Here is a 15,522-nt window from a genome sequence, read left to right on the forward strand (position 1 = left end):
GGGGGGGGGGGTGGATACGCCAAGAAATCAAAATAAATGTGGTTGCCTATAGCTTGAAATTTAGCATAGCGAATAGATTCTAAAGCTCCCTTTGAAATGTTTATGCCTATTGGTTGCAATGTCTTGAACTTATGGATGAGGTATAATTCTCTGTATTTTCTTTCTCGTTCAGAACGGAAATTTGACTGTAAGATGTAGAGTTTAAGTTCATCAAAGTTATGACCTGGTTGGTTGAAATGCTCGGCGACGGCTTTGGGAAGCTTTTTAGTTGTTTCCGTGCTATTTCCGTTTAATCTGACGTTCATTGATTGTCCTGTTTCACCGATATATTGTTTCCTACAGAAGGAACATTCAAGCATATAAATCACATCCGAACTTGTACGAGTGAAGCTAGATTTGACTTCATGTGTATAACTATTTGCGGTGCTTTTAATTTTAATGTCATTGAAGGTGCCTGCAGGTTTTGCACCTAGGGTGACGACACGCTTTTATTACGGGGGAATGCTGTTGGCTGACTTGTGCGCACTAACATGTCTTCAATGTTCCTGTTTCGGTGATAGGTAACCCTAGGTACATCCGGGAACGCTGTTTGCAGACACTCGTTACTTGATAATATTGGGTGGTATTTTCTTAGGATGTTGTTTATGTTTGGGAGTGCATTAAAATATTTTGTTATAAAGGCCGGCGGTCTGTCAGTTTCTAGTGTGGGCTGTCTCTTCGCCAATTCCGACTGTCTCTCCAATCTTGACGCGGCATCATAAGCTCTATCGAGAGCAACTTGGGGATAGTTCCTTTCTGCTAGCATTGTTTTAAGGTCATTTAGGTGGTGGATATAATGGTGGTCTTCGCTGCAGATCCTTCTTATCCGTTTCGCTTGTCCGACAAAAATTCCTTGCTTGCAATGTCGCGGGTGATGACTGTTGTAGTCTAAATATTGCTGGCTATCTGTAGGCTTCCGGTAAAGTGTCGTTCTCAGTTTTCCGTTTTCTATGTAGACCGTCGTGTCCAGGAAGTTGATCTGACTAGGAGAGTGATGAGCAGTAAATTTAATACTCAAGAGTTTGACGAAAGTTCGTCTGGTCAGGTAACATGATGATGAAGAAATTACGGCCACTGACCAGGTCAAGGTGAAAGAACACACAGTGACGTTTCGGGACCCGTACGGGTTCCTTGATCACACTAAAAGCGGGCAAGAGCCGCAAGTCGTTTTTGTGCCAAAATGTGACGTAGGGAGTGGGTGTAGTTAGCAGGAAGATTTCCATCAGTCCTGTTGATACTGTTGTCAGTAGTTTGAATAAATAAAGATTCTAACAAGAGTCGCGTCATCGAATTCTTTTCCTTAGCTATTATAGCAGCGGTTTCCCAATCGATGCGGTGACTGCGATTATCGGCATGTTCGGCAAGGGCGTTCAATACTTTTCTCTTGTTGGAGATGTCCCTTTGGTGCTCTTTTAATCTTCTCGTGAATTTGTCAGTTTCACCGATGTAGCTGCAGCTGCAGTCTGCGCATGGTATCTTGTATATGACACCGGGATAATTCTTGCTTTCGAGCCGATCCTTAACGTTAACAAGCTGATTTCTCAGCTTGTTGGATGGCATGTGGGCTATTCTGAGATCGTATCTTGAGAATACGCGGCTAAGAGCTGCGCTGACGCCAGGAACATATGGGACGCCAGCGCGTTTCATGAACGACTTGCCTTGAGACGGCTTTGGATGGAGGACCCGGGCTTCCATTTTGTCAATAAACTTCTTGGGGTACCCGTTCCTTAACGTTAAGGATCGGCTCGAAAGCAAGAATTATCCCAGTGTCATATACAAGATACCATGCGCAGACTGCAGCTGCAGCTACATCAGTGAAACCGGCAAATTTACGAGAAGATTAAAAGAGCACCAAAGGGACGTCTCCAACAAGAGAAAAGTATCGAACGCCCTTGCCGAACACGCCGATAATCGCAGTCACCGTATCGATTGGGAAAACGCTGCTATAATAGCTAAGGAAAAGAATTCGATGACACAACTCTTGTTAGAATCTTTATTTATTCAAACTACTGACAACAGTATCAACAGGACTGATGGAAATCTTCCTGCTAACTACACCCACTCCCTACGTCACATTTTGGCACAAAAACGACTTGCGGCTCTTGCCCGCTTTTAGTGGGATCACCCGTACGGGTCCCGAAACGTCTCTGTGTGTTCTTTCACCTTGACTTGGTCAGTGGCCGTAATTTCTTCATCAAATTTAATACTCGGGTTAAAGCGATTGAAATCGCTAGTTAAGTTGGTTGAGGCGCTTGTGCCGTGTTCCCGTACTATTAATATGTCGTCAATGTAACAAGATAGGTGTGTGGTTTTAGAGGGTAGGATTTCAACAGGTCTGATTCAAGCTGTCCCATGAAAATGTTCGCATATGAGGGAGCGAATGGCGTACCCATGCTAGTGCCGAAAGTTTGCAGGTAGTGAATAGAATCGAATACGAAATAGTTGAGCGTGAGAACTAACCTAAGGAGTGATAAGTAAACTTCAGGAGCTTGAGGATTGATTGCGAGGGATCTAGAAACGGCTTCAATTCCTTCACTCATGGGAATGTTGGTGTAAAGGGCAGAAACATCCAAAGTGTCTAGAATAGCACGGTCGGAAAGACTTTGGTTGGCGTTGATGCCGTCGATAATTCAAAGGTAGTGTGAAGTGTCTTGAACGAAAGGTGGGAGGGTGGTGGGTATGTTTGACAGGTGGTGATTTAAGAATTTAGGTAGTGACTCAGTAGGTGTGTTGTTATTAGACACAATAGGCCGACCTGGGATTTCTGCTGTAAATATTTCTTCAGAAGAGTATAGGCTTGGGCTGGTTGGTAAAACATGGTTACACTGGAAGCATAGCGCGCAGAAAAACGAACCACGAAGACCAGACAGGACAAGCGCTAAATTTCAATACAGCGTTTATTGCGGAACAAGAGCATATATACGCAGCTGATTCTGTCATGGGAAAGAAGGACAAAAGTTTGACAAAAAACGCCACATGCTGTCATGCCAAGAATTCAAGCTCTGTAGATGATGATGCCACAGACAGTATGCTGACGCATATATCACCTGCCCCTGCAATCTCTGATGTTTCCTTGATTTCCCTTGTCAGGTCATTGCGGTGCCAATACAAAATGACCGTTTTATCTAGCAAAGGATGGCAAGGTGGTTGAGCAACACACTTTTTACAATGGGCATCCAGATGACCGTCTGTGGAAATATTGCCTACTTTATTACTGTGCTCTTGGAGACGCACATTCAAACATCTGCCTGTTTGGCCAATGTAGAATCTTCCACACGAGAGTGGAATTTTGTACACAACCCCCCTCCTGCAAGGCACGTAGGTATCTCTGTGTTTAGTTGTGCATTCAGGCTTCCGCGTTCGAGTGGGGCAGCTCTTTTTGTAGACACTCAACAGCTTTTTTGGCACCATGAAGGTGTTATGCAGGTAAGGTGTCCCGGCTACTTTTCTTTCCTTCCTTTTTTCTTCCATTTTCTTTTTCTCTTCCTGAGGAAGGTCAAGTCGCGAGCGAAGAAATTGTGCGAGCAGCTCAACCTGATGAACGTTCTGAAGCAAATGAAGGGTAGCGACTATGACTGTCGGCATGTTTTTTTCGGCGTAGACTCACAAAGTAGAATGCCCGTTTCGCGTCATCGTTTCAGAGTCAGGTACGTGGCAGAAGTGTGTCGCGAGGTTTTTGCAAGAGCACCTCAAATTGCTTAGTGTGGTTGATCCTTCCTTGACAGAAGATTCTTCAGCCGTTATTGACTTTATTAGATCTAGGGACCACAAAAATATCAAAGCTTTTTCTGTTGATATCAAGGACTTGTTTTATTCACTGCCGCATGATGGTCTGCTGTCCTATGTTGAGGCCGCAATTGATGAATGTGGTTGTGGAATGTGGAATGGAATGTGGTGCCCATACCACAGAACGCCTGTGGTATGGGCACAGCTGGCTTTCTAGAGCTTTTATCCTTGTATTTGACGTCAACTTTTGTTAACTTTGACAATAACATTTACCTGGAAAAGCAGGGTGTTTGCATAGGATCATGTATTGCACCAATTTTAAGCGATTTGTTTATAGCTCACTGTGGCAAGGCTGTTTTTGAATGGCTGATGATATTAGGGTTTTAAAGATGTTTAGGTATGTTGATGACTTTTTAATTGTTTTAAATGGACTGGTTTTTTCAAACCATATCGTCGCTCGTATTTTAGGTAGGTTCTTTTATCGCATGCTTTAGACCGCTTACGTTTACTCATGAGTTGCCCGTGCAGGACAGCATTAGGTTTTTAGATCTGCGGCTACGTTTTAATGTTGATTGGGCTTGCTGGGTGTATGAGCCTAGGGCCAACAAGCCTCCTTTGCCGTTCAGCTCTGCTCGCTCACAGCTTGTAAAGAGGACCATTGTTCTTTCCTTCCTGTTGAGCATGCTCTGTAAGTCATGCAAACATGCCATCGAGGAAAGTGTACAAAAGCAGGTAGAGCGTTTGGAGGCGGCGGGTTATTCCAAACATGTCATTGTTTCCGTCGCCGAAGGCTTGCATCGCAGAAAGAAAATTGCATCACGCATCAATGACGAGCAGAAAGCGGAAGAAAAAAGAAAGAAAGAAAAGGTAGCCATGATACCATACCTGCATAAGGTGTCTCGCAATCTAAGGAAGGTGGGGCAACGTTCCGGTGTAAAAGTGGCCTTCACGGCACCAAAAAAGCTGTTGTCTGCAAAAAGAGCTGCCCCACTCGAACGCAGAAGCCTGAATGCACAACTAAACACAGAGATACTATTCTATCTTTAGAATACGATAGTCCATCTTTAGAATATGCTTGCGTTGTCTGGAGCCCCCACCAAGAAGTTTTAATAGACAAACTAGAAAGAATTTAGAGAATGGCTGCTTGTTTTATTGCTCCAAGGTACCGAAGGACTGACTCGGTAACAACAATTCTGCGTTCATGTGGGCTTGAGTTGCTGGAAACCCGAAGGAAGAAAGCCAGACTTAAGATTTTTTTCATATACTTCAAAGGGTTTTGAAGATAAAAAAGGAAATATATGTCCAGTTCCCTGCAAATCGTAGCGAGAGAATAAACCACAGCAGAGCCGTCAAGCCTTACAACACACGTATTGATGTTTTTCGCTCTTCTTTTTTCCCGGATGTAATTGAAATGTGGAATGCCTTACCTGATGTTGTTGTCGATCAGACGGATGTGCACAAATTTGAATGCTTGATTGATATTTTGTATTGGGAGCACCCAACCTGATGCTATGAAATGTCAAATTTGCTTGTGTTGTACTATTTTCCCTCCCTGTAACAACCCCCAAGTGAGGGTTAACAGTATTAATAAAGAAAAAAGAAAGAAAGAAGACACCTACGTGCCTTGCAGGAGGGGGGTTGTGTACAAAATTCCACTCTTGTGTGGAAGATTCTACATTGGCCAAACAGGCAGATGTTTGAATGTGCATCTCCAAGAGCACGGTAATAAAGTAGGCAATATTTCCACAGACGGTCATCTGGTGGCCCATTGTAAAAAGTGTGTTGCTCAGCCACCTTGCCATCCTTTGCTAGATAAAACGGTCATTTTGTATCGGCACCGCAATGACCTGACAAGGGAAATCAAGGAAGCATCCGAGATTGCACGGGCAGGTGATATATGCGTCAGTAGATCGTCTGTGGCATTATCTTCTACAGAGCTTGAATTCTTGGCATGACGGCATGTGGCGTTTTTTGTCAAACTTTCGTCCTTCTTTCCCATGGCAGAATCAGTTGCGTATATATGCTCCTGTTCCGCAATAAACGCTGTGTTGAAAGTTAGCGCTTGTCCTGTCTGGTCTTTGTGGTTCGTTTTTCTGCGCGCTATGCTTCCAGTGTAAATATTTCTTCGACCGGAACTTCATGTATTTTAGGAAGAAGACAAAAGCGGCCTGCTTTTTTGTTCTTGGGCATTATGAAGCGATATTCAGATTGCGTGATTAGTTCCCTGGACAGGAGGTACGCTATTGCGTTTATCACAATATTGCTGTAATCTTAAATTGGGTTAGAGTCTAGTTTTCTGTAATGGATGTGGTTGCTCAGTTGTTTAGAGGCCTCATTCTTGTACTTTTCTGTAGTGCAGATTACGATACTGCCACCTTTGTCTGCTGGTTTCATTACAATATCATTCCTTTTCGCAAGTCCTTTAAGGATTTGGTGTTGAGCGGGGGTCAAATTTTTGCGTTTCCGGCAATGCTGCGCTGACTGTAGAATTTCCTTTGATATCAGTTTTATGTATAAATTGAGGTCTGGGCACTGTTCGATTTCCGGTGTCCACATGCTAGGTGGTCTAAGTGAGTCTCTATCTTCTTTTCCTACATCTGGTCTATCGAAAAAGAACTAGAAAAAAAAGGCAATGTGGGGTATTGCATAACATGTCGTGAAGTTCATCACAGAATGAACGGGGTGCAGTTGGTGGTCTGTAACGTGCGAAAAAAAATACAATCCCTATGGTCAGTAGTAAAACGCACGCACAAAACTTCAATAGCTGACACGACTCTAACATTTGAGGAAGGAAACTCTTCCTTAACAGTGATCAAGACACCCCCGCCGACACGAATATTGCAGTCATATTGATAAATAGCGTATTTCTTTTCACAGTTGAAAATTTCGCTGCTTTGAACTTTTGCAGAAAGCCAAGTTTCGGATAAAATAACAATGTTGTTCTGCACAAGAGCCGAGGGACGAGGCGGACTACCGGCAAGGTGGAAACCAAAACAATGTTTATTCCCACTCCCCAAATCCCCTTATAAGTACTAGGTCATATCAGATTGTAGCTCCACCTTGTGTACACAGGTGGCGACCTCTACATCCCTCCTTTTCACCTCTTATGGGACAGGGCCCTACAAGTCCAACTGTCGCGGTGGTCTCACTATACGACCGCTGCGGGTCTGTGTGACCGTTTCCTGCGGCGTTACTTCTGGTTGCTTTGGATCTTCTTGAGGTGCTGCAGGCTGCATGACCTCGGGAGGGACAGGCGAAGAAGCTGCCGGTTGAGCTGGGGTCGCTTCTGATGAATGAAGTACCAGATGTCGACGATTACGCTGAAGGACGCCTCTGGGGGTCTGAACAAGGTAGGGCCGCGGTCGCTGGGCCTGCGAGAGTACTTCACCATTGCAGCATGCGTCAGTGACCCATACATAGTCTCTAGGACTCAGAGGGGCCAATTGGCGTCAAAGCATGACGGCGATTGTAGGTCATCGCTTGCCGTGCCTTGTTCCCCGAGTCCTTTTCCCTGAAACTTGTGTGGTGTGGTAACGACGGCATTAGTTGTTCCAGTAATTTCGGCAGACGAGTTTGTAATTTCCTTCCCATGAGGGCTTGAGCCGGGGAAATGCTGTTGGGACCAGGCGTGTCACGGTACGACAGTGAGGCAAGGTAGGGATCAGGACCTCTGAAGAGCAAGTCTTTCACTCTGTGTACCATGCGCTCTGCCTCTCCGTTGCTCTGGGGGTACCTCGGGCTGCTGGTCTCGTGACGGAAGCCATATGACCGCGCAAGCTCGGCGAACTCGTTGGACACAAACTGCGGTCCGTTGTCGGTCCGGACGGTGTCTGGTATGCCAAAACGGGCAATACAGCTCGTGATCACCGAGATGACTGCTAGTGCCGTGGTGGACCCCACGGAGACTACTTCAGGAAACCTGGAATAATAATAAACAATTGGGACGTAATCGCGCCCTCTATGTTGAAACAGATCGATGCCAAGGTGCTGCCATGGTCTGCCGGGTGTCACCGTGGGCAACATAGGCTCAATATAGGCACTTCGGCAAAATGTCCCAGCTTTCTACAGTAATGGCAGACTGATTTTCTGGCTGGGCAGTCTTTTTGAGAGTGCCGCTGTCGTCCACAAAAGCCACACGATAACCTAGCTGGGTGCTCAGACTGGTTGTGGAAACGTGGCGAAGATGTGGGCGTATCGTTTCGCCGAGCCGAGTCGATATTTAGCGTTTCGGCAAGACCGTTATTCATAGTCAATCTAGCGCGTGATAACTGCTCTTTTTCTGTGTCCTTGTGTATGCGGGCTTGCCACAGTGCTTCCTCAGTGGTAAGTTTTGTGCACCGGCACAATTGATCAGGCAGTTTCTCGTCACATATGCCTACGACGAATGTCGTGAACAAGGCGGTCCTCGACGAGCGGGCTGTTATAGCTGCAGCGCTTTACCAGGTTGCATAATGCCGAAAAAAAGTCATCCACAGATTCGCCTGGCTGCTGAGTGCGGCGGTGGAAATGACGACTTTCATATATCTCATTTACTGGATGCACGAAGTGCGAATCCAACTTTTCTTCAATGACAGTGAAAGAAAGCGCTTTCGGTGTTGCCACCCCCAAGGACGAAAGAATGGTCTGGGCATACAGTAAAGAAGCGTCCGTGCCTGGGCCTCGTTGCCAGCGCTGTGGAGGCCGGCCACGAAAGCGTAATCCTCGAACGTAGAAATCCACATTGGCCATTCTCCCGGGTTTGAAAACGTGAAGTTCTCCGGTGGGTGCAGACCAGGTACGCCAGCGTGAACGATGTGCACTTTCGTTTGGGTGGTCTCGGCAGGGGTGGATTCTGTGTCAGGCATGTCAGTGTTAACGGCGAGATCCCACTTCTGACACCATGTTCTGCACAAGAGCCAAGGGATGAGGCGGACTACCGGCAAGGCGGAAACCAAGACAATGTTTATTCCCACTCCCCAAAGCCCCTTATAAATACTAGGTCATATCAGATTGTAGCGCCACCTTGTATACACAGGTGGCGACCTCTACAAATGTCAGCAGAACATGAATCAATATGAGCTGAGAGTGCAATTCGCTTGTTGAGCACACAGCGTGCATTGCTAAATAGAAAAGACACATCATTATTGCGGCGGGAAGATAGCTATGCTGATGAAATGCCAGTAGTGCTTGAAGCCTTGTTGCAATTCCAGGTAGGCGTGCCTCACGAGGGGAGTGAACTTCACAAATGGTATCAGTGGCTGTGCAGTAGATGTAACATTTTTTGTTAATTATAACCTCGTTAAAGCGCAGTGAAAATGGTTGGCCACAAGATTCTGCATACACAACTAGTTTTTTTTTTTACAAGCGTGTTGATCTGCAGAAGTTTTTGCCCAAAGGAATTCCAGCTGTTTTCAGTTTAGCTTTTTGAGCGAGAACTAACTGTTTGGTTTTAAAAGATGAAAACTTGATGATAACTGGGGGTGTTTTTAGTTGTACAAAGGAACCCAGCCTGTGCACTCTGTCGATCATACCGTCGGTAACATTCAAGCTTAGATGGCGCAACAGCAGACCTTTAACACAGTCTTCAGACTGTGCCCACGTCTCGTTAGCACTGTTAGATATGCTGTGAAATAATAAATTGTCCCTTCGGGACCGATCTTCCAACTCATCAAGCCTTGAGCTGAGTGTGGCACCTTCAGTTCTAACAATTTCATGAACAAGCCGGTACAGTTCAGCTGGGGCCGACAAATTTTGAATAGATTCAACAATAGATTCCAAGGTTACCAATTCTTCTGTAAGACCTGTGGCTTTTTGTGTGCCTCTTGGTTTTTCTTTATCTCAGTGAAAGATTCCATTACTTCCATGTGACTCTTGTCGAATTTAGTTGACAAGGCAGTAATGGCGTGAAGCTATTCCTTGTGCAGTTTGCTAGGGTCAGGCTGAGGCAAACCGGGGTTTTGTTCTATGTCACTGCTTAGTATCAGAAGTTTAACAACAAATGCACAGTTGTTCAAGGTATCTCAAGCAACACTTGGGCACGGGAAGAGGAAGAGACATCTGTTGCTCGAACGTTTACAATAAAGAGATGGGGTTGCACCAACCTGCATATGAAAGCAGAAGATTTTGAGCAACAACATTGTCGCTGCTCTCCCGTGCCCACTGAAGGCGGAAAGCCAATGCAAGTCCTTTAAATCCCGGCGGCAAGATACTGTCGGTGGCAGTGCTGATGCCATGCTTGACCATGAAGGGAAGGTGGTGCCAGGACAAAGCTCGTTGTGCCGGTCATAATCGCTCGTTGCCGGAGTTATCCGGAGCAGTGATGATAACGGCAACGGTGTCGATGCTGGAGCAACTGGTCCAACCACAAGCACAGGTGCGGATAGCCATCTGAAGAATAAGGCGATGAACTGCATATAAAAGCAGAAGGGGATTTTGAGTAACAACATCGTTGCTGCTCTATTTACATATATCTGGCTGTCTTTCTTTTTCAAGACATAGCAGGGTGTAATTTCAAATGCAACTTTACAAAACTGAAAGAAGCACAACAACAAAATAGAAGCAATGCTAACACTACACAGAAATATGGGTAAGACAAATAATATGAAAAGTATAGGTTGTAAACTATCAAGTGCAAGGTTAAATAACTTAAAAAAATAGAAAGCAAAGCAGCGACAGAGCAATACTCGCACACAATTACGGCTAGGTAGCTCTTTAACAATGTTTCATTTGGAAAGTCGCGCAGTGCACATTCGAGGCTGTTCTGTAGCTTCATGGTTTCGGGAAAAAAATGAATATTTAATGTAATCATGGTGGCATCTAAGCGGTACAGTGTTTAAAGGGACACTAAATGTTAATATTAAGTCAACGTGGACTGTTGAAATACCATCCCAGAAACCTCGAAACGCTTGTTTCATGCGAAGAAGAGACTTATTTTAAGAGAAAATGCGTTCTGAAGTGTCCGCGTACCTCTAGCGCAGTTCAAATCACCCGCCCTCCGATCGAGGAGTATTGACGTCATGGTCTCATAGTGACGTTGTGCCGTCGGTGAGTAAAACGGCTCTCGCAGACGGCGCTACGGCTTTTCTGCACAAAACGCAAACGTGCGGCCATAAACAGAGCCAAGACAGAGCCAACAGCAGCGCGAAAGCGGAACTATGGTGGCTAGTGGAAGGGAAGGCGTATGACGATAAGCTGGTTCTTTATTTTATGACGCCAACTTCGACGCTCGTTGCAATGGAAGACCCTGACAATGACACATTAGCTCGCGATGCTGGGCTCGAGTTCAGCGATTTAAGCACTGATGAACATGACCTGCTGTTGAGGGCTCGCGCTGCCGGCGTCGTTGCGTACTACTACGACGACGACCTGCTTTGAAAGGCACTTCACGCGACTTCAGTAAGTCGGCGTTGAACTCATAATCCTCTGGACGAAAGTGCAGCAAGTACATTACGTGATTTTTCGGCTCCTTGCGAGCGCACTGTGGCAGAGGTACGGCACTTAACCACTTTGAACGGAGAGGTTCACTCGTTGGCACACAATGATAAGTAACATTCGATTCGCCGCTGTAACTGCCCTTGGCCAAGTTCCGTGGACCGTTCGCGCATCCCACGACATCACATGGACGTGGCATTCTCGCCGCTTGTTCCAAATGCAAGTTTCGCGAGCCAGCAGGACCACCTGAGCACGACGCGATAAAGAAACAACTGAAACTCCAAAGCGCGCGTGGCGCGAAGTCGAGCGCGCAGAGTCGAATGAAAACGAAACCTTTCTACCACCCGTACTACTCAAGGGTATCGTCAAAATGTTATTTTTTTCTTAGAATCGAATAGAAATAGACAAGTAGCATTTTCTTCCGTCTTATAATCTAATGAGATGATCTCTTTAATACGAGTAGTTGAGTACTAGTGACATAAATTATGATGAAGAGCGCTTTCGTCATCGGGCTAGTACCGAAATGTCGCTGGGGGGTCTCAAATTGTGTTGTGCATTTACCTCAATTTCTCGGTTACTAAAGCTCTGTTCGCGATTATATTGATGCCTTAGGCATTCTAGAGCATTGCTTTATCACTTTAACGTGACTTTCTGGTAACCTTTAGTGTCCCTTTATGGGGTTAGTGCAGCAAGGTTGATGATGGGCAGATTGATTGATCAGACTGATAGGCACTTGAATTTGTGACAATGCATGAACAATCTTATGGCAGCATGATCAGCCGCTTACACTGTGTGACAATGCAACACTTTAGGTGCTTGTTTTGGGTGTCAGATTAGGGTGCACATCAGATGGCATGCATGTTGCCATTGCTGGACACAAGTGATGACACAAGGTGGCCAGAACAGCTGTTGATAGCAAGCTGATGCTGGTCAGTAAAGGTAAAGGCATGTTTGAGCAGTGAATGCGGTCAGCAATTCTAGCAGGCACTCCTCACCCTTGAAGTTTACTCACATGACCTTCATATTTATGTACCTTAAATGCACTTGGCACATCACAGCAATGTATGTTATGCCATGATATACAAAAAAGTTTAATAAACTTTGCCAAATTGTTTAAGTTGTTAACAAGGAAACCTTTTGTTTCAGAAATGTTAGGTTAAAGAGGAAAATAATTTGAGCTGTATTAGGGAAGTTTTTTTTCCACAGTAGTACAAAAAAAGACCATTCTTTCCATTTTGAAGAGGCGTGGTCAACAAGAAAAGGTGCAAAAACTGGGTACAGGTTATGATGCTGCCTTAAAGTTCCCGCACCAGCTTGCCGTGATTTCAAGGATTTTGAGTGTGTGCTTGGGCCTAGTTCAGTTTTTACTAGTAAAGACGGACTGAATTGTATTATTCCAGAAGGCTTAACTTGGCATGGCACCACACTGACGCTGGAATTTCAGCACGAAATCCAACAAGCTCAACTGTGTACTTCCAGCCATTGTATTGCCACAAAATTAACTAACATGTAGCTTTGAAAGAATACCTTATCAGTCGAAACTGATTTTGTGTAACTCTTTAGTGTCCCTTCAACTGCTCACATGGTCGGTGGATGATGCAGCCCCTGACCAGTCAGGATAACAGATGCTTTCATGCCGAATGATTTCTTTGTACAAATTGAATTATCACAGCTGCCTCACACCATGGACTGCACACCCACCAAGGGGGCTCAGTAGCCATAAAATTGTGCTGCCGAGCACAGTGCAGGGATGTGCATACTGTATGTCGCTTCAAATCTTGCAAAGAAGTATTTGCCCTCATTGCTGCCCTGCCTTTGCTCACATTTTTCAGAAAAATCACATTTTATGGTCCAAATTGTGGGCACAGCTTGGCTTCTAAGAAAGAAAAAAAGTTGCTTTCATCTGCATTCCTCTTGTGCACTCCTAAGGGTTTCGTGGAAACCGGTCTCCAAGGGCATGCTTTCCATGTTGCAGACAACGGAAGTGAGATGTCCGCCATGTTTTAAACATTGCATACTGCAAGGCAAAAAATCGGGCAAGTAGCAGTTCCAAGTGTTATACTGAATGATCTGGACCATTGTATCTAATCTTTGTGCAAAACTGCAGCAAGAACAGAGCAGTAGTAAGTGTGAAATATTTTTCATTTTAACCAAAATATGCAGATCCCTGCAGGTGGCTTCCAAAACATAGCACCCATGACCAAAAACATAGACTGTTAGATGGTTTTTTTTTTTTTTTTTTTGCTCGGAGGCAGCAGTCACTGAGGCATGGACTTTGGCTCCACCTACTTCTGGCCATAGACCAATGTGGGTGGAATGAAAAGTGCTTGTCGTATGAAATGGCTGTTAGCTAGGCTTGGTGTAACAACAATACAGTAAACCATGCAAACACATGACAAAGATTTGTATTTGCACTGTTTATTAGGTGCGCTGATCTTTGAGAACGCGTTAAGAAATACCAGGTGACCAAAGTTAATTGGAGCCCTCTGCCGTGGCACCTGTCATGATGGGGGGGGGGGGGGGGGCGTATTCTGTAAGAGTCCATCTACTGGAATGTCCATTTTGGCTGCTGCCAAAGTGCTGGTTGGCTGGGCTGGAGTACCGGTATACGAAGGTAGGCACCCCCGGTCAGTCTCCTCCTTGCTGACACTGCTCCAGCTGATCTGAGGTGGCCAGAATGGTCAGTCGACTTGGTGGACACTTACACAGTACTCCCTGAGATGGTATGTAAATTTTTATAGCTAAACTTTTTCGTAATATGAGCTCTCCCCACTAGCCAAGCTACATCTGAATGGCACGCACAGACTGTCATTTCAGGAGTTTGTATGCTGACACAGGTGAAGCCTGCAATATGCTTGGCACTGTACACACAAGGAAAATGGACTTTATTGAAGCCATTGTAGGCCTAAAATACGAAGAGCAGATGGGACACCACAATCGCTACACTCATAACTTATTTTATGGAGTTTCACCAGCTGGGCAGAAAGACATACAGAATAATGCACATGTGTAGTAGCTCATCACTCGTCATGTAAAAAACAAAACAAATAAAAAGTGAATCGCACTTCCAAATAGAAAAATAGGCATGTCACTGACACAATCTGTGCCCCTTTTTGTGATATGGAAAGCTTCCCGAAGTTAGCATGGAGTAGTATTTTTGCATTCATCTTAATTGCTCTACAGTGGCTTCAACAAATATCAACCAACTCGCCCAAGAACAATTTACAGTGAAAATGTACTTACGGCTGTCTTTGTTTAATTTGGTCCTGTCTCCAATGTCGGCAGGTGGCAGCAGTTGCGGCAGCTGCCAAGTTCGTCGCCAGCTGAGCAGCTGCCACGGCGTGAACCGACAAGTGCGAGGCTTAACAATGGTGCCACAGCTATGTCGCCAGTGGCAGAGCACAGCAGCAGCATGGAAACGGCCCCACACTATGGATCAGATGCACAGTGCCCCATCTGCCTGGCTGAGCCCCGACACCCTGTGGAGACCAACTGCGGACACCTCTTCTGTGGTGGGTGTCGCACTGGGTTGTTGCCCTGGCCAGAAAGAGTCTTACATTATAACCTAGAGAGAAATCTGGTGCCACCGTTTATGCTAGTTTCCTAACAGGCAGTGTGCCTTCATAGGAACAGTGGTATCCGAGTGTGTGATTGGCCTAAAACATGAACATGGCTGCACAGATAAAGGTTTCTTAAAAGTAACAAAAAGTCATCCACCAAACCAAAAAACTTTTACAGCCACACACTATCAAGGTGGTTAGCAAGAAGCCGGTCATGGTAACCGTGCAAGGTCATCCTGGCATTCAGTCTCTGCAGTGGACATTTTCCCAAATTTGGAAAATGTTTCATAATCTCCAAACAATGTGAAAAGCTTACTCGTGAAATCGCAGAGGCTGACTAGATACAGTGGCTTCGTGACCTCTGCCTCAGCATGCCATCTATTGCCCTCGCCAAAAAACGAAATCAAGTATCTAGTTGATGAGGGTTCATGAGTTGAAGTCAGCACCTCTGCTGTGTTTTTTTCTTCTGTCCTTGTCTTTCGTGCTCCGCAGACATGTCGGTACCTGTCTTCTTTTCGTCTGTGGCATGCAAAATAAGTGATGATGAGTCACAATAAACAGGAGTACATTTTTACTGAACAAAAGGCCCTAGCTGATGGTCATTCACATTGGCAGATCAATCTCCCAGGGATGTCACGCGGGCTGCACGTGATCTGAGCCACGCACTTGCTTTGCTTCCTAGGCAATGACCTGTTCCAAGCCAGCTGCCGTTCTCCTCATAGTCCTCGACGTTGATGCTGCTACAGGAGGCCCTTCCTCTAGTGACGTAGCCATGCAGGTAGCTTAA

The 15,522-nt window shown here is 45.4% G+C and overlaps 1 protein-coding gene across 3 annotated transcripts in view; it reads left to right on the forward strand.

The window, feature by feature from the left end:
• Nucleotides 1–15,522, forward strand: part of LOC142560966 (E3 ubiquitin-protein ligase RNF170-like) — a 164,071-nt gene that overhangs the window by 20,048 nt on the left and 128,501 nt on the right. For all 3 annotated transcript variants that reach the window (XM_075673408.1, XM_075673409.1, XM_075673407.1), the window contains one exon: nucleotides 14,461–14,687. In XM_075673408.1, coding sequence (XP_075529523.1) covers nucleotides 14,461–14,687 — 227 coding nt within the window. The remainder of the gene's footprint in view (nucleotides 1–14,460; nucleotides 14,688–15,522) is intronic.

Source organism: Dermacentor variabilis, chromosome 10 (assembly GCF_050947875.1).
Source record: "Dermacentor variabilis isolate Ectoservices chromosome 10, ASM5094787v1, whole genome shotgun sequence".
In the NCBI taxonomy this organism is placed as follows: Eukaryota; Metazoa; Arthropoda; class Arachnida; order Ixodida; family Ixodidae; genus Dermacentor; species Dermacentor variabilis.